Here is an 18,114-nt window from a genome sequence, read left to right as displayed (position 1 = left end):
GGCACAGAATACAAGAGCAGGGAAGTTATGCTGGAAAAATATAAAAGACTAGTTAGGCCACAGCTGGAGTACTGCGTGCAGTTCTGGTCACCACATTACAGGCAAGATGTGATTGCACTAGAGAGGTTACAGAGGAGATTTACAGGGATGTTGCCTGGACTGGAGAATTTTGGCTATGAGGAAAGATTGAATAAGCTGGGTTTGTTTTCTTTTGAACAGAGGAGGCTGAGGGGAGACCTTTTTGAGGTGTATAAAATTAGGAGGGGCTTAGAGTGGATAGGAAGGACCTATTTCCTTTAGCAGAGGGGTCAACAACCAAGGGGCATAGATTTAAAATAAATGGTAGGAGGTTTAGAGGGGATTTGGTGGGAATTTTTTTCACACAGAGGGTGGTGGGGGTCTGGAACTCACGGCCTGAAAGGGTGATAGAGGCAGAAACCCTCACCACATTTAAAAAGTACTTGGATGTGCACCTGAAGTGCCGTAACCTACAGGGCTACGGACCGAGAGCTGGAACGTGGGATAAGGCTGGGTAGCTCTTTGTTGGCTGGCGTGGACCGAAATGGCCTCCTTCCGTGCTGTAAATTTCTATTATTCTTTCTACGAAGAGCGGGTCAGAGGCTGGGTATTCTGCGGCAAGTGTCCCACCTCCTGACTCCCCAAAGCCTTTCCACCATCTAAAGGCACAGGTTAGGGTGTGAGGGAACACTCCCCACTTGCCTGGATGGTGCAGCTCCAACACTCGAGAAGCTCGACACCATCCAGGACAAAGCAGCCCCCCATTCCCCACCGTCAACACTCACTCCCCCCACCCCCCGGCGCACCGTGGCTGCAGTGTGCACCATCTACACGGCGCAGCACCTCCCTAACCCGCGGCCTCTACCCCGAGACAGGGGCAGCAGGCCCATGGGAATGGGAATGGGAATGGGAATGAGAATGGGAATGGGAATGAGAATGGGAACCCCTCCCCCTCCCCTCCCAGTCACACACCGCCCTGACTGGGAAATATATCGGCCTTCCTTCATCGTCCTGGGTCACAATCCTGGGACTCCCTCCCTCACCACACTGTGGGGGCAATAAACACCGGCCTGGCCCGCGACTCCCACAGCCCAGGAATGAATGGCCTCCTGTGCTGGAGAGCGCGGTCCCCGTGGTTCAGGTACTCTGGGCAGCTGCCAGCTGAGTCTCTGGGAGCCTGAGCAGTAGGCCCGAGTCACGTGCTGCTGCTCGCCTTGGCTCGCTCCCGAACTCTGCATCCTTTACATTGCTGGCACAGGGAGGGGAGAAAATTGTCAGCAACGATCCATAAATATCTGTCGGTAAAATAACCTGAAATAAATAAAGGTCGGTTAATCAGGCAAAGTGAAGGACGACTCTTCAGTGAATGGTCGGCGAAGGCCCGGGGGGGGGGGTGGGGCATGGGTCTGATTGACAGCGGAGGCGGCTAATGAGCGCTGAGAATGGCGGCCCCTCGCGCAGATTGCAGCCAATCAGCGCCGTGAGTGGGCGGAGTTGCAGCGCGAGCTGGGGTTGTGGCGCTGGCCGTGAGGGCGGTTTGCGGCCGACAGATTGAGGCTCCCGACCAGCGGCTCCGGCTCCGGCTCCGGCACCGGGCGGGCGGGAGGACGGGCGGCGCTCTGCTTGTTCCACAATATTCACCCAAGATGCTCCGTTTGTTGATGTTCAATTCCTGAGTTGCGTTCGTCACCGTGCGGCCGCCACTGAGCATGCGCCACGCAATCAGCGTCCGTAACGGAGCATGCGCAGTGGCCCATTGGTGACATTCCCGCCCCTCCCTCTAACCCCGCCCCTTCTCTTTAACCCCGCCCCTCCGCTCTGACTCCGCCCCTTCCCCCGGCCAAGATGGCGGCGGGCGGCTACGCAGACCTGCGGGAGAAGCTCCAGTCGCCTCACCGCGAGAAGCAGCGGGCGGCCTCGGCCTCGGCCTCGGCAGCGGCGCCCTACAACGGCCGCAAGCGGAAGCACGAGGCGGAGGCGGGCGAGGCCGGCCTGCCGGGGCCGTGCGGCGGCGACGAGTACGAGCACAGCAAGTACCACAGCGACTACGACGACGAGCGGCAGGGGGAGGCGCGGCGGGTGAAGCAGGGCATCCGCCAGGTGCGGCTCTTCACCGCCGACCAGTGCACCCAGATCGAGACACAAATCGACGACGTGGTTTCCCGGGCCGAGAAGGGCATTTACCGGGACCACACGGTGGACAGGGCCCCGCTGCGGAACAAGTACTTCTTCGGGGAAGGCTACACGTACGGCTCGCAGCTGGAGAAGCGCGGCCCCGGCCAGGAGCGCCTGTACCCCAAGGGGGACGTGGACGACATCCCCGAGTGGGTCCACGACCTGGTGATCAAGAAGCTGGTGGATCACCGGATTATCCCCGAGGGCTTCGTCAACAGCGCCGTCATCAACGACTACCAGCCTGGCGGCTGCATCGTCTCCCACGTGGATCCCATCCATATCTTCGAGAGGCCCATCGTCTCCGTGTCCTTCTTCAGCGACTCGGCTCTCTGCTTCGGCTGCAAGTTCCAGTTCAAGCCCATCAGGGTGTCGGAGCCCGTCTACTTCTTACCTGTCCGGCGAGGGAGCGTCACTATGCTCAGGTGAGTGGCAGGAGGAATGAGCATCTTCAGAGCACGGTCACATTTCAGGGGGTGTCCCCTCTCCAGTTCATCCATTCTTTATCCTGGTGGGTGGGGGCAGTTCTGAGGTTTCCAAAAACATGGAGTACCTGGGGGTAAAGCACATTCCTTCCAGTGTCTTACCAATTTATATAGAAACACAGAAATCTACGGCGCAGAAGGAGGCCATTTCAGCCCATCGTGTCCACGCCGATATAGTATACATTTATAGTTTCTTGCTGCAGGAACAGAAAGTTTTAAGTCTTCAAATCAGGGCAGTTATCTCATTCTTTCTTTAGAATCATGCAGCACTGAATGGGGCCATTTGGTCCATCCTACTCCCGTGCTCTTTCTCCATAGCCCTGTAAAACATGCCTTTTCAAGTTTCCCACGTTACAATAGCGAATGCACGACAAAAGTACTTCCCTTGGTATTTGTAAAGGATAGGTCATGTCTAATGAACTTAATTTTTTGATGCAGTAACTAAAGTAGTAGACAGGGCAATGTGTTTATATGGACTTCCAGAAGGCATTCGATAAGGTTTCACACAAGAATTAAAATGAGCCAAAATTAAAGCTCACGGAATGGAACAAAAATTATTGCCCTGGTTAGGAGATTGTTTAGGCAGTAGAAGGCAGAAAGTAAAGATAGTGGGTATGTACCTGCACTGGAAGGAAGTGGCTCGTGGTATCCCACAAGGATCTGTGCAGGGGGCCTCAACTTCACTATATTTATCAACTTAGATAACACAGTAGCGAGCCATATATCCAAGTTTACCAATTACACTAAGATTGGTGGTATAGATGGGAGCATAACATTACAGAGAGATGTTGATAGATTAAACGAGATAGATTTCAACACCGATAAGTGTGAATTCATCCATTTTAGATCAAAAATGGATAAATCCAAGTATTATTTAAATGGTGAAAAGCTAGGAACAGTGGAGGTCCAAAGAGATTTAGAGATCCTTGTACACAGATTGCTAAAACATAATATTTAAGGAAGGATATACTTGCATTGGAGATTGTTCAGAGAAGGTTCACTCCGTTGATTCTGGAGATGAGGGGGTTTACTTATGAAAGGTTGAGTAGGTTGGGCCTATACACATTGGAGTTCAGAAGAATGAGAGGTGATCTTATTGAAACATAAGATAATGAGGGGGGTCGACGAGGTGGATGCAGAGAGGAAGTTTCCATTGAAAGGGGAAACTAAAACTTGGGGACATGGTCTTAGAATAAGGGGGTGCCCATTTGAAACTGAGATGAGGAGAAATTTCTTCTAGGGTTGTAAATCTATGGAATTCTCTGCCCCAGAGAGCTGGAGGCTGGGTCATTGAATATATTTAAGGTGGAGATGGACTAATTTTTGAGCGATAAGGGAGTAAAGGGTTACGGGGAGTGGGCAGCGAAGTGGAGCTGAGTCCACGATCAGATCAGCCATGATCTTATTGAATGGCGGAGCAGGCTCGAGGGGCCAAATGGCCTACTCCTCCTATTTCTTATGTTATAGTAGTCAGGTACAACAGTAATCAAATAGGCTAATGGAATATTATCCATTATTACTTGGGTCTAGAATATAAAGGGGAGGAAGTTTTTCTACAGCTATACAATGTCCCGTTTATATCGCAACTTGGAGCACTGTGTACAGTTCTGAGCACTGCACCTTAGAAGGGATGTATTGACCTTGGAAGGAGGGCAGAGCAGATTCACCAGAATGTTACCCGGGCTCCAAGGGGTAGATTATGAGGAGATTAAATAAACTAGGCTTGTATTCCCTGCAATATCGACAGTAACGGGGTGATTTAATTGAGGTTTTTAGGATTTTGAGAGGGTAGATAGAGAAACTTTTTCTGCTGGTGGGGGAGTCTAGGACAAGGGGACATAACCTGAACATCAGAGCCAGGCCGTTCAGGAGAAAATCTAAGAAACAATTCTTCGTGCAAAGGGTGTTAGAAGTGTGGAACTCCCTCCCATAAAAAGCAGTAGATTCTAGCTCAATAATTTTAAATCTGGGGTCGATAGAATTTTGCTAGCCAAGGGTATAACGGGATATGGAGATCAGGTGGATGTGTGGAGCTGGGGTACTGGCTTGAGGGACTGAGTGGTGTACTCCTGTTCCTATGTAAAGCACTTTGGGACGTCCTCTGGTCATAAAAGGCTTTATATAAATATAAGCCTTTGTTTATTTATCCAAGACCCTTTTGAAAATTACTGTTGAATCTGCTTCCACCACCCTTTCAACCAGTACATTCCAGATCATCATAAATTCTCATCTCTCCTCTGGTTGTTTTGTCAATTATCTTAAATCTGTGTCCTCTGGTTATTGACCCTCCTGCCACTGGAAATCGTTTCTCTTTAACTATCCTGTCAAAAACGCTTATAATTTTGAACGCCTCTATTAAATTAACATTCATATTAACATTCTCAATAATTTCCACGGGCCTTTATTCTCCCTGGTTTACCCTGCTAATTATAACCTTTCCTGCCTCAGATCGGTACCATGTTCCAGTCGAGTAAATGTGTGCACTGTAATTCAGATTGTGAGCACAGGGAAGGGTGAAAAGATGCCAACGTGCCACGCCACAAAGTTTGGGCACAGGTTATCAGCTACAGTTCCCTGCCAAGTGAGGTTTTGATTTGGGGATGTGGAGAAAAGGGAGGTTAAGCACTTCTCCCGTGGGAAGGCAAGATTAGCAGCTGAGTTTTTGGGCAGATTAGAGCAGCTGGTTGAAGAATGGTGTTCAAGGCCCGTGAGTCGGCTGCTTGCCTGTTCCTTGCCAATATGTGACTGCACAAGGACCTTGGTAATGTACATAATTATCCCCAGTTTGGTTGTATATGTTCTCGTTCACCAGAATTAAGGCTACATACATAGATGCACTGAGAGTTCACTGCCAGCTCTGGCCTGAATCTCCAGGGTTAGGTTTTATTTTCTAATCTTTCCATGTTGGTGTTTGGTCTTGTCATCGGTAGATTATTTACACATGAAAAACTCAAATCCTTTCATTGTTGCTTTATGTAGTTCTCAATCAGCAGCTTCTGATTACATTCCTCCATCTTTATATTTTAAATATATATTTAAAATATATGCACCCTCAACTCTTGTATGTTTTGAATAATTGCTCCTTGTTAAAGTGCTTCTCTATTAAATTAGCAGCCACTGCATGTGGCTCTTCAAATTTTCTAAACGCTTTAGACATAGACAGGTATGTATCAAATGGAAATACTATTTTTCAAAAGTGCATCGTTCATTCTGGGGGTTTTTTTGAGGCTGTAATATGGGCTCCGAAATATGGTTCGAGGAATGACTCATTCCAAGACATCATTATCTAAATAGAGAGCGTGCCAATCTTTTTCTTATATAAAAGTGCTGTTTATAAAATTTTGTTTTTTCTTTTGAAACCTGTAGTTGGCGCTTTGAGAATTGTGGATATTAGGGCTGTATCCATCAAATATAATTGATTTTCTGTGGATCAGATTTTGTAATGGGTTATGTGTATGTGTAAAGCCAGCTAGTAGAGGCATGCCTGTGGTGTATGGCACTACAGTAGTCACTCTGTTACAGCTTGCTTCACAGGAAATTTGAATGGCCTCTGAAGGTCAGTAATATTCAAGCCTGTCCTAAATAGAGTGGATGCATTGGTTGTAATCTACCAAAATTCCCTGCATTCTGGAGAGGTCCCAGCAGACTGGAAAACTGCAAATCACCACTATTTAAGAAAGGAGGGAGATAGAAAGCAGGAAACTGTAGACCAGTTAACCTAACATCTGTCATTGGGAAAATGTTGGAGTCCATCATTAAGGAGGACATTTAGTAAATCATCATACAGTCAAACAGAGTCTGCATAGTTTTATGAAAGGGAAATCATGTTTGACAAATCTGTTGGAGTTCTTTGAGAATGTAACGAGCAGGGTGGATAGGGAGAGCCAGTTGATGTCGTTTTTTTTGATTTCCAGAAAGCATTAGATAAGGTGTCACACAAAAGGTTACTGCACAAGATAATGCTCACGGGGTTGGGGGTAATATATTAACATGGATAGAGGATTGGCTGAGTAACGGAAAATAGAGTCGGGATAAATGGGTAATTTTCAGGTTGGCAAACCGTAACTCGTGGGATGCCACAGGGATCAATGCTGGGGCCGCAACTATATACAATTTATATTAATGACTTGGATGAAGGGACTGAGTGTAATGTAGTCAAATTTGCTAATGATACAAAGATAGGTGGGAAAGCAAGTTAATAAGAACATAAGAAATAGGAGCAGGAGTAAGCCATTTGGCCCCTCAAGCCTGCTCTGCCATTCAATAAGATCATGGCTGATCTGATCATGGACTCACCTCCACTTCCCTGCCTGCTCCCCATAACACTTTACTCCCTTATCGCTCAAAAATCTGTGTCCCTTCGCCTTAAATATATTCAATGCCCCAGCCTCTACAGTTTTTCAGGGCAGAGAATTCCACAGATTTACAACCCTCTGAGAAGACATTTCTCCTCAGCTCAGTTTTAAATGGGCGGCCGCTTATTCTACGACTGTCCCCTAGTTTTAGCTTCCCCTAGGAGTGGAAATACCCCCTCTACATCCACCTTGGTGAGCCCCCTCATTATAAGTTTCAATAAGATCACCTCTTTCTTCTGAACTCCAATGAGTATAGGCTCAACCTATCCTCATAAGTCAACTTCCTCATCTCTGGAATCAACCTAGTGAACCTTCTCTGAACAGCCTCCAATGCAAGTATATCCTTCCTTAAATACGGAGATCAAAACTGTATGCAGTCATCATCATAGGTAGTCCCTCGAAATAGAGGAAGACTTGCTTCCACTCTGAGTTCTCAGGTGACTGAACAGTGCAATACGGGAATTACAGTCTCTGTCACAGATGGGACAGACAGTCATTGGGGGAAAGGGTGGGTGGGGAGTATGATTTTCTGCATGCTCCTTCCACTGCCTGCGCTTGTTTTCTGCATGCTTTCGACGACGAGGCTCGAGGTGCTCAGCGCCCTCCCGGATGCTCATCCACCACTTAGGGCGGTCTTTGGCCAGGAACTCCCAGGTGTCGGTGGGGATGTTGCATTTTATCAAGGAGGCTTTGAGGGTGCCATGAAACGTTTCCTCTGCCCACCTGGGGCTCATTTGTCGTGAAGGAGTTCCGAGTAGAGCGCTTGCTTTGGGAGTCTCGTGTCAGGCATGCGAACATTGTGGCCCGCCCAACGGAGTTGGTCGAGTGTGGTCAGTGCTTCGATGCTGGGGATGTTGGCCTGATCGTGAACACTGACGTTGGTGCGTCTGTCCTCCCAGCGGATTTGCAGGATCTTGCGGAAACATCATTGATGGTATTTCTCCAGCGATTTGAGGTGTCTACTGTATATGGTCCATGTCTCTGAGCCATACAGGAGGGTGGGTATCACTACAGCCCTGTAGACCATGAGCTTGGTTCCAGATTTGAGAGCCTGATCTTTGAACACTCTCTTCCTCAGGCAGCCGAAGGCTGCGGTGGCAGCCTGGAGGCGGTGTTGAACCTCGTCATCGATGTCTGCCCTTGCTGATAGGCTCCCGAGGTATGGAAAGTGGTCCACATTGTCCAGGGCCACGCCGTGGATCTTGATGACTGCAGGGCAGTGCTGTGTGGTGGGGTCAGGTTGGTGGAGGACCTTTGTCTTAGATGTTTAGTGTAAGGCCGATGCTTTCGTACATCTCGGTGAAGATGTTGATGACTTGGAATTCAGCCTCTGAATGTGCGCAGATGCATGCAAGCGTCATCCCCGTACTGTAGTTTGACGACAGAGGATGGGACGGTCTTGGATTTGGCCTGGAGGCGACGAAGGTTGAACAGGCTGAACTGTTTCTATCGTTTAATTCCACTCCAGCGGGGAGCTTGTTGAGTGTGAGGTGGAGCATTGCAGCGAGGAAGATCGAGAAGAGGGTTGGCATGATGACGCAGCCCTGCTTGACCCTGGTCCGGACATTGATTGGGTCTGCGGTGGATCGGTTGGTCGGGATCATGGCTTGCATGTTGTCTGAGCAGGCGGAGGTTGGCGACAAACTTTTGGGGGCAGCCGAATTGGAGGAGGACGCTCCATAGTCCCTCGCAGTTAACCGTGTCAAAGGACTTTGTAAGGTCAAAGAAGACCATGTACAAGGGGTTGGTGCTGTTCCCTGCATTTCTCTTGCAGTTGACGTGCCGTAAAGATCATGTACGCATTACTTCGGGTGTGGCCTCACCAGTAGTACCCTGTAGAGTTGTAGCAGGGCATCTCTGCTGTGAAGAGAAAAAGATTAGTGAAAACAAACGTAGGTCCCTTGCAATCAGATTCAGGTGAATTTATAATGGCGAACAAAGAAATGGTGGACCAGTTAAACAAATACTTTGGTTCTATCTTCACGAAGGAAGACACAAATAACCTTCCGGAAATACTAGGTGACTGAGGGTCTAGTGAGACGGAGGAACTGAAGGAAAACCTTATTAGGCGGGAAATTGTGTTAGGGAAATTGATGGGATTGAAGGCCGATAAATCCCCAGGGCCTGATAGTCTGCAGCCCAGAGTACTTGAGGAAGTAGCCCTAGAAATAGTGGATGCATTGGTGATCATTTTCCAACCGTCTATCGACTCTGGATTGGATCCTGTGGACTGGAGGGTAGCTAATGTAACACCACTTTTTAAAAAGGGAGGGAGAGAGAAAACAGGTAATTATAGACCGGTTAGCCTGACATCAGTAGTGGGGAAAATGTTGGAATCAATTATTAAAGCTGAAATAGCAGCACATTTGGAAAGCAGTGACAGGATCGGTCCAAGTCAGCATGGATTTATGAAAGGGAAATCCTGCTTGACAAATCTTCTAGAATTTTTTGAGGATGTAACTAGTCGAGTGGACAAGGGAGAACCAGTGGATGTTGTGTATTTGGACTTTCAAAAGGCTTTTGACAAGGTCTCTCTCAAGAGATTGGTGTGCAAAATTAAAGCACGTGGTTTTGGGGGTAATGTACTAGAAACATAGAAAATAGGTGCAGGAGTAGGCCATTCGGCCCTTCGAGCCTGCACCACCATTCAATGAGTTCATGGCTGAACATGCAACTTCAGTACCCCATTCCTGCTTTCTTGCCATACCCCTTGATTCCCCCTAGTAGTAAGGACTACATCTAACTCCTTTTTGAATATATTTAGTGAATTGGCCTCAACAACTTTCTGTGGTAGAGAATTCCACAGGTTCACCATTCTCTCAGTGAAGAAGTTTCTCCTCATCTCGGTCCTAAATGGCTTATCCTTAGACTGTGACCCCTGGTTCTGGACTTCCCCAACATTGGGAACATTCTTCCTGCATCTAACCTGTCTAAACCCGCCAGAATTTTAAACGTTTCTATGAGATCCCCTCATTCATTTGACCTCCAGTGAATACAAGCCCAGTTGATCCAGTCTTTCTTGATATGTCAGTCCCGCCATCCCGGGAATCAGTCTGGTGAACCTTCGCTGCACTCCCTCAATAGCAAAAATGTCCTTCCTCAAGTTAGGAGACCAAAACTGTACACAATACTTCAGGTGTGGCCTCACCAATGCCCTGTACAACTGTAGTAACACCTCCCTGCCCCTGTACTCCAATCCCCTTGCTATGAAGGCCAACATGCCATTTGCTTTCTTAACCGCCTGCTGTACCTGCATGCCAACAACCGCCTGCTGTACCTGCATGCCAACCTTCAATGACTGATGTACCATGACACCCAGGTCTCGTTGCACCTCCCCTTTTCCTAATCTGTCACCATTCAGATAATAGTCTGTCTCTCTGTTTTTACCACCAAAGTGGAGAACCTCACATTAATCTACATTATACTTCATCTGCCATGCATTTGCCCACTCACCTAACCTATCCAAGTCACTCTGCAGCCTCATAGCATCCTCCTCGCAGCTCACACTGCCACCCAGCTTAGTGTCGTCCGCAAATTTGGAGAGACTACATTTAATCCCCTCGTCTAAATCATTAATGTACAGTGTAAACAGCTGGGGCCCCAGCACAGAACCTTGCGGTACCCCACTAATCACTGCCTGTCATTCTGAAAAGTACCCATTTACTCCTACTCTTTGCTTCCTGTCTGCCAACCAGTTCTCAATCCACGTCAGCACACTACCCCCAATTCCATGTGCTTTAACTTTGCACATTAATCTCTTGTGTGGGACCTTGTCGAAAGCCTTCTGAAAGTCCAAATACACCACATCAACTGGTTCTCCCTTGTCCACTCTACTGGAAACATCCTCAAAAAATTCCAGAAGATTTCCCTTTCACAAATCCATGCTGACTTGGACCTATCATGTCACCTCTTTCCAAATGCGCTGCTATGACATCCTTAATAATTGATTCCATCATTTTACCCACTACCGATGTCAGGCTGACCGGTCTATAATTCCCTGTTTTCTCTCCCTCCTTTTTTAAAAAGTGGGGTTACATTGGCTACCCTCCACTCCATAGGAACTGATCCAGAGTCTATGGAATGTTGGAAAATGACTGTCAATGCATCCGCTATTTCCAAGGCCATCTCCTTAAGTACTCTGGGATGCAGTCCATCAGGCCTGGGGATTTATCGGCCTTCAATCCCATCAATTTCACCAACACAACTTCCCGACTAATAAGGATTTCCCTGACATGTAGAGAATTGGTTGGCAGACAGGAAGCAGAGAGTCGGGATAAACGGGTCCTTTTCAGAATGGCAGGCAGTGACTAGTGGGGTGCTGCAAGGCTCAGTGCTGGGACCCCAGCTATTTACAATATACATTAATGATTTGGATGAGGGAATTGAGTGTAATATCTCCAAGTTTGCAGATGACACTAAGCTGGGTGGCAGTGTGAGCTGTGAGGAGGACGCTAAAAGGCTGCTGCAGGGTGACTTGGACAGGTTAGGTGAGTGGGCAAACGTGTGGCAGATGCAGTATAATGTGGATAAATGTGAGGTTATCCACTTCGGTGGCAAAAACACGAAGGCAGAATATTATCTGAATGGTGGCAGATTAGGCAAAGGGGAAGTGCAACGAGACCTGGGTGTCATGGTACATCAGTCATTGAAAGTTGGCATGCAGCCACTGCAGGCGGTGAAGAAGGCACATGGTATGTTGGCCTTCATAGCGAGGAGCAGGGAGGTCTTACTGCAGTTGCACAGGGCCTTAGTGAGGCCTCACCTGGAATATAAGGAGGGATATACTTCCATTGGAGGCAGTTCAGAGAAAGTTGACGAGGTTGATTCCTGAGATGACGTGGTTGTCATAAGAAAGGTTGGGCCTATCTATACTTCTTGGAGCTTAGAAGAATGAGAAGTGATCTTATTGAAACATATAAGATAATGAGGGGGCTTGACAGGGTAGATGTAGAGAGGATGTTTACCCCTCGTGGGGGAATCTGAGGTATAGTTTCAGAATAAGAGGTTACCCATTTAAAACGGAAACGAAGTCTTCTCCAAGGGTCGTGAATCTGTGGAATTTTCTACCCCAGAGAACTGTGGAGGCTGGGTCTTTGAATATATTTAAGGTGCAGATAGACAGATTTTTGAACGATAAGGGTTATGGGGAACAGGCAGGAAAGTGGAGTTGAGGCCAGGATCAGATCAGCCATGATTTTATTGAATGGTGAAGCAGGCTCGAAGGGCCGAATGGCCTGCTCCTGCTATTTATTTTCTTATGGCTACTGCTATCAATGCCCTTAATTTTATATATTTCAACCTACCCCCTGCCCCCCAACATGGTTTAATAGGTAATTGCAGCACCCGGGGTAGTGCTGAGCCTTACAGAAAAGAATAAGCTTTTTATTTGATCTCAGTTGAGGAGTGCTTGTTTACCTGAGCACCCTGCATTGAGTAGGAAGGAATCAGCCGCGGTTTCTGCTTTTGAACAGTGTGCTGGAGGATGTGTACCTATCAGTGTCAGGTGTCGACAGCATCTGAAGTAAAAACAGAAAATGCTGGAAATACTCAGCGGGTCAGGCAGCATCTGTAGAGAGAGAGAGAGAGTTAACGTTTCAGCTTGTTGATCTTTCATCGGAACTAGAAAAAGTTAAGAGATGTAACAGGTTTTAAGCAAGTGGAGGGGTGGCAGAGGGGTGGAAAGAACCACGGGAAGATGGGGTGCAGGAGAGATTAAATGACAAAGGGTATGATGGGGCAAGGCAAAAGGAGATGGTAACTGGTCTGGAAGAGGTGTGATTGGGAATGGCAGGATCTGAAAAAAATTGGGGCAGTGGTTACGCTCTGAAATTGTCGATCTCGATGTTGAGTCCAGAAGGCTGTAAAGTGCCTAATTGAAAAATGCAGTGCTGTTCCTTGAGCTTGCGTTGAGCTTCGTTGGAGCAGCGTAGGAGGCTGTGGACAAAGATCAGATCAGAGTGGGGGTGGGCGGAGAATTAAATGACAGTCGTCGGAAGCTCGGGGTCACACTTACGGACTGAATGGAGGTGTTCCACAAAGCGGTCACTCAATCTACGCTTGGTCTCCCCAATGTCGAGGAGACCACATTGTGAGCAGCGAATACAGTATACTAAATTGCAAGAAATAAAGTAAATCACTGTTTCACCTGGGAGAAATGTTTGGAGCCCTGGACGATGGGAAGGGAGGGGGTAAAAGTGCAGGTGTTGAATCTCCTGTGCTTGCACGGGGATGGGAGTGACTAAGGAGAGGACCAGGGTGTCGCGGAGGGGGCGGTCCCTACGGAATGCTGAGAGGAGAGGGGAAGATGTGTTTTGGTGGTGGAATCACGCTGGAGATGGCGGAGGATGATCCGTTGAATGTGGAGACTGGTGGAGTGAAAGGTGAGGACAAGGGGAACCCTGTCATTGTTCTGGAACGGAGGGGAAGGGGTGAGAGCAGAGGTGCGGGAAATGGAACGGTTGAGGGCCATGTCAACCACAGTGGAGGGGAGTCCTCGGTTGAGGAAAAAGGAAGACATATCAGAAGCACTAGTATGGAAGGTGGCATCGTCAGAACAGATGTGACAGAGTAACTCAGAATGGAATAGAGGGCTTGCAGGAAGCGGGGTGGGAGGAAGTATAGTCCAGGTAGCTGTGGGAGTCGGTGGGCTTATAGTAGATGTTTGTCAATAGCCTATCCTCAGAAATGGAGACAGAAGTCGAGGAAGGGAAGAGTGCGAGATGGACCATGTGAGGGTAGGGTGGAACATAAGAAATAGGAGCAGTAGTCGGCCACCTGCTCCGATTCAATAAGATCATGGACTCGGCTCCACTTCCCCGCCCGTTCCCCATAACCCTTTACTCCCTTATCGCTCAAAAATGTGTCTTATCTCCACCTTAAATATATTCAATGACCCAGCCTCCACATCTCTCTGGGGCAGTGAATTCCACAAATTTACAGCCCTCTGAGAGAAGAAATTCCTCCTCATCTCAGTTTTAAATGGGCGGCCCCTTATCCTGAGACTATGCCCACGAGTTCTAGTTTCCCCTATGAGTGGAAATATCCTCTCTGCATCCACTTTGTCTAGCCCCCTCATAATCTTGCGTTTCGATAAGATCACCTCTCATTCTTCTGAACTCCAGTAAGTAACCTACCTACCTTCATAATTCAACCCCCTCATCCCTGGAATCAACCTAATGAGCCTTCTCTGAACAGCCTCCAATGCAAGTATATCCTTAAATACGGAGACCAAAACTGTACACAGTACTCTAGGTGAGGCCTCACCAGTACCCTGTACAATTGTAGCAGGACTTCTCTGCTTTTATACTCTATCACCCTTGTAATAAAGGCCAACATTCCATTTACCTTCCTGATCACTTGCTGTACCTGCATTTGTGTTTCATGCACAAGGACCCCCAGGTCCCTCTGTACTGCAGCACTTTGCAATTTGTCTCCATTTAAATTATAATTTGCTTTTCTGTTATTTCTGCCAAAGTGGATAATCTCACATTTCCTACCTTATACTCCATCTGCCAAATTTTTGCCCACTCACTTAGCCTGACTATAATCCTTTGCAGATTTTTTGTCTTCCTCACAATTTGCTTTCCTGCCCATCATTGTATCATCAGCAAACTTGGCTGCATTACACTCTGTCCCTTCATCCAAATCATTAATCTCGATTGTAAATAGTTGAGTCCCCAACACCGATCTCTGCGGCATCCCACTAGTTACTGTTTGCCAACCGGAAAATGACCCGGAAGCAAAGTGATGGAAATTTTCCAGTTCAGGGTGAGAGCTTGGATCTTGGGAAGGAGATGGACATGGCGTGGAACATAGAAACATAGAAAAATAGATGCAGGAGTAGGCCAATCGCCCCTTCGAGCCTGCACCACCATTCAATAAGATCATAGCTGATCATTCACCTCAGTACCCCGTTCTCGGTCCTAAATGGCTTAACCCTTATCCTTAGACTGACCCATGGTTCTGGACTCCCCCAACATCGGGAACATTCTTCCTGCATCTAGCCTGTCCAGTCCCGTCAGAATTTTATATGTTTCTGAGAGATCCCCTCTCATTCATCTAAACTCCAGTGAATACAGGCCCAGTCGATCCAGTCTCTCCTCATATGTCAGTCCTGCCATCCCAGGAATCAGTCTGGTGAACCTTTGCTGCACTCCCTCAATAGCAAGAACACCCTTCCTCAGATTAGGAGAGCAAAACCGAACACACTATTCCAGGTGAGGCCTCACTAAGGCCCTGTACAATTGCAGTAAGACTTCCCTGCTCCTATACTCAAATCCCCTAGCTATGAAGGCCAACATACCATTTGCCACCTTCACTGCCTGCTGCACCTGCATGCCAACCTTCAATGACTGATGTACCATGACACCCAGGTCTCGTTGCACCTCCCTTTTTCCTAATCTGCTGCCATTCAGATAATCTGCCATCGTGTTTTTGCCACCAAAGTGGATAACCTCACATTTATCCACATTATACTGTATCTGCCATGTATTTGCCCACTCACCTAACCTGTCCAAGTCACCCTGCAGCCTCTTAGCATCCTTCTCACAGCTCACACCGCCACCCAGCTTAGTGTCACCTGCAAACTTGGAGATATTACTCTCAATTCCTTCATCTAAATCATTGATGTATATTGTAAATAGCTGGGGTCCCAGCACTGAGTCCTGCGGCACCCCACTCGTCACTGTCTGCCATTCTGAAAAGGACCCGTTTATCCTGACTCTCTGCTTCCTGTCTGCCAACCAGTTCTCTATCCGCATCAAAACATTACCCCCAATGCACACCAATCTCTTTTGTGGGACCTTGTCAAAAGCCTTTTGAAAGTCCAAATATACAACACCCATTGGTTCTCCCTTGTCCACCCTACTAGTTACATCCTCAAAAAAATTCTAGAAGATTTGCCAAGCATGATTTCCCTTTTATAAATCCATGCTGACTTGGACTGATCCTGTCACTGCTTTCCAAATGCGCTGCTATTTCATCTTTAATAATTGATTCCAACATTTTCCCCATTACTGATGTCTTGCTAACTGGTCTATAATTACCTGCTTTCTCTCTTCCCTCCCTTTTTTAAAAAGTGGTGTTACATTAGCTACCCTCCAGTCCATAGGAACTGATCCAGAGTCGATAGACTGTTGGAAAATGATCACCAATGCATCCACTATTTCTAGGGCCACTTCCTTAAGTACTCTGGGATGCAGACTATCAGGCCCCGGGGATTTATCGGCCTTCAATCCCATCAATTTCCCTAACACAATTTCCTGACTAATAAGGATTTCCTGCAGTTCCTCCTTCTCGCTAGACCCTCGGTCCCCTAGTATTTCCGGAAGGTTATTTGTGTCTTCCTTCGTGAAGACAGAACCAAAGTATTTGTTTAACTGGTCCGCCATTTCTTTGTTCCTGATTATAAATTCACCTGAATCTGACTGCAAGGGACCTACGTTTGTCTTCACTAATCTTTTTCTCTTCACATATCTATAGAAACTTTTGCAGTCAGTTTTTATGCTCCCAGCAAGCTTCCTCTCATACTCTTATTTCCCCCCCTCCTAATTAAACCCTTTGTCGTCCTCTGCTGAATTCTAAATTTCTCCGAGTCCTCAGGTTTGCTGCTTTTTCTGGCCAATTTATATGCCTCTTCCTTGGATTTAATACTATCCTTAATTTCCCTTGTTAGCCACAGTTGAGCCACCTTCTCTGTTTTATTTTTACTCCAGACAGGGATGTACAATTGTTGAAGTTCATCCATGTGCTCTTTAAATGTTTGCCATTGCCTGTCCACCATCAACTCTAAGTATCATTTGCAGACCATTGAAGTTCCCTTTCCTTAAGTTCAGGATTCTAGTCTCTTAATTAACTGTGTCATTCTCCATCCTAATAAAGAATTCTACCATATTATCGTCACTCTTCCCCAAGGGGGCTTCGCACAACAAGATTGCTAATTAATCCTTTCTCGTTACACATCACCCAGTCTAGGATGGCCAGCCCTCTAGTTGGTTCCTCGACATACTGGTCTAGAAAACCATCCCTAATACACTCCAGGAAATCCTCCTCCACCGCATTGCTACCAGTTTGGTTAGCCTGATCTATATATAAATTAAAGTCACCCATGATAACTGCTGTATCTTTATTGCACGCATCCCTAATTTCTTGTTTGATGCTGTCCCCAACCTCTACTACTGTTTGGTGGTCTGTACACAACTCCCACTAGCGTTTTCTGCCCTTTGGTATTCTGCAGCTCTACCCATACAGATTCCACATCATCCAAGCCAATGTCCTGACTTACAATTGCGTTAATTTCTTCTCTAACCAGCAACGCTACCCCACCTCCTTTTCCTTTCTGTCTATCCTTCCTGAATGTTGAATACCCCTGGATGTTGAGTTCCCAGGCTTGGTCACCCTGGAGCCATGTCTCTAATCTCAATTATATCATATTCGTTAATAGCTGCCTGCGCAGTTAATTCATCCACCTTATTACGAATACTCCTCGCATTGAGGCACAGAGCCTTCAGGCTTGTCTTTTTCACGCGCTTTGCCCCTTTAAAATTTTGCTGTAATGTTGCCCATTTTGCTTTTTGCCTTGGGTTTCTCTGCCCTCCACTTTTACTTTTCTTCTTTCTGTCTTGGGGATCTATGGAGAGAAGATCTCCAGAGGGGATGAGGTCAGTGATAGTCTTGGAAATGATGGCTTGATGTTTAGTAGTGGGGTGATGGTCTGGAGGAGGTCGAAGAAGATCTCAGAGTTGGCATTCAGCCTCCGCAAGGCAAAGGTCGGCTCGCCAAACAACAGCACCCAGCCTTGTCGGCAGGTTTAATGACAGGCACTGGCTTGGCTGTCATTCTTCCTTGTGCTTCGACTCATCGCTGACACTGAGCTCACATGAGGAAAGGCCGTTGACATTGTGCACTAGGTTCCATTAGTACCCTTGGAAAGCTATCCTGTTGTGATTTGGCACCTTTAAGGGAGAAGGGTTAAACGTTTGGTGAAAGGGGAATCTACATGCATGAAGACTGATGCAGTATACTTGCAGGTCTCGAGCAATACTTCCTCAAACCAGGAGCCTTGGATGCTCCTCTTCTTCACATCT

The 18,114-nt window shown here is 47.2% G+C and overlaps 1 protein-coding gene across 1 annotated transcript in view; it reads left to right on the top strand.

The window, feature by feature from the left end:
- The first annotated feature begins 1,508 nt into the window (after positions 1 to 1,508).
- Positions 1,509 to 18,114, top strand: part of alkbh5 (alkB homolog 5, RNA demethylase) — a 49,886-nt gene continuing 33,280 nt past the window's right edge. The window contains exon 1 of the mRNA XM_070900032.1: positions 1,509 to 2,615. Within this exon, the coding sequence (XP_070756133.1) occupies positions 1,864 to 2,615 (752 nt within the window). The 5' untranslated portion in view covers positions 1,509 to 1,863. The remainder of the gene's footprint in view (positions 2,616 to 18,114) is intronic.

This window comes from Pristiophorus japonicus, chromosome 15 (assembly GCF_044704955.1).
Source record: "Pristiophorus japonicus isolate sPriJap1 chromosome 15, sPriJap1.hap1, whole genome shotgun sequence".
NCBI classification, from domain to species: Eukaryota; Metazoa; Chordata; class Chondrichthyes; family Pristiophoridae; genus Pristiophorus; species Pristiophorus japonicus.
Note: the sequence above shows the minus strand (reverse complement) of the source record. Positions and strands in the feature narration are given on the sequence as shown.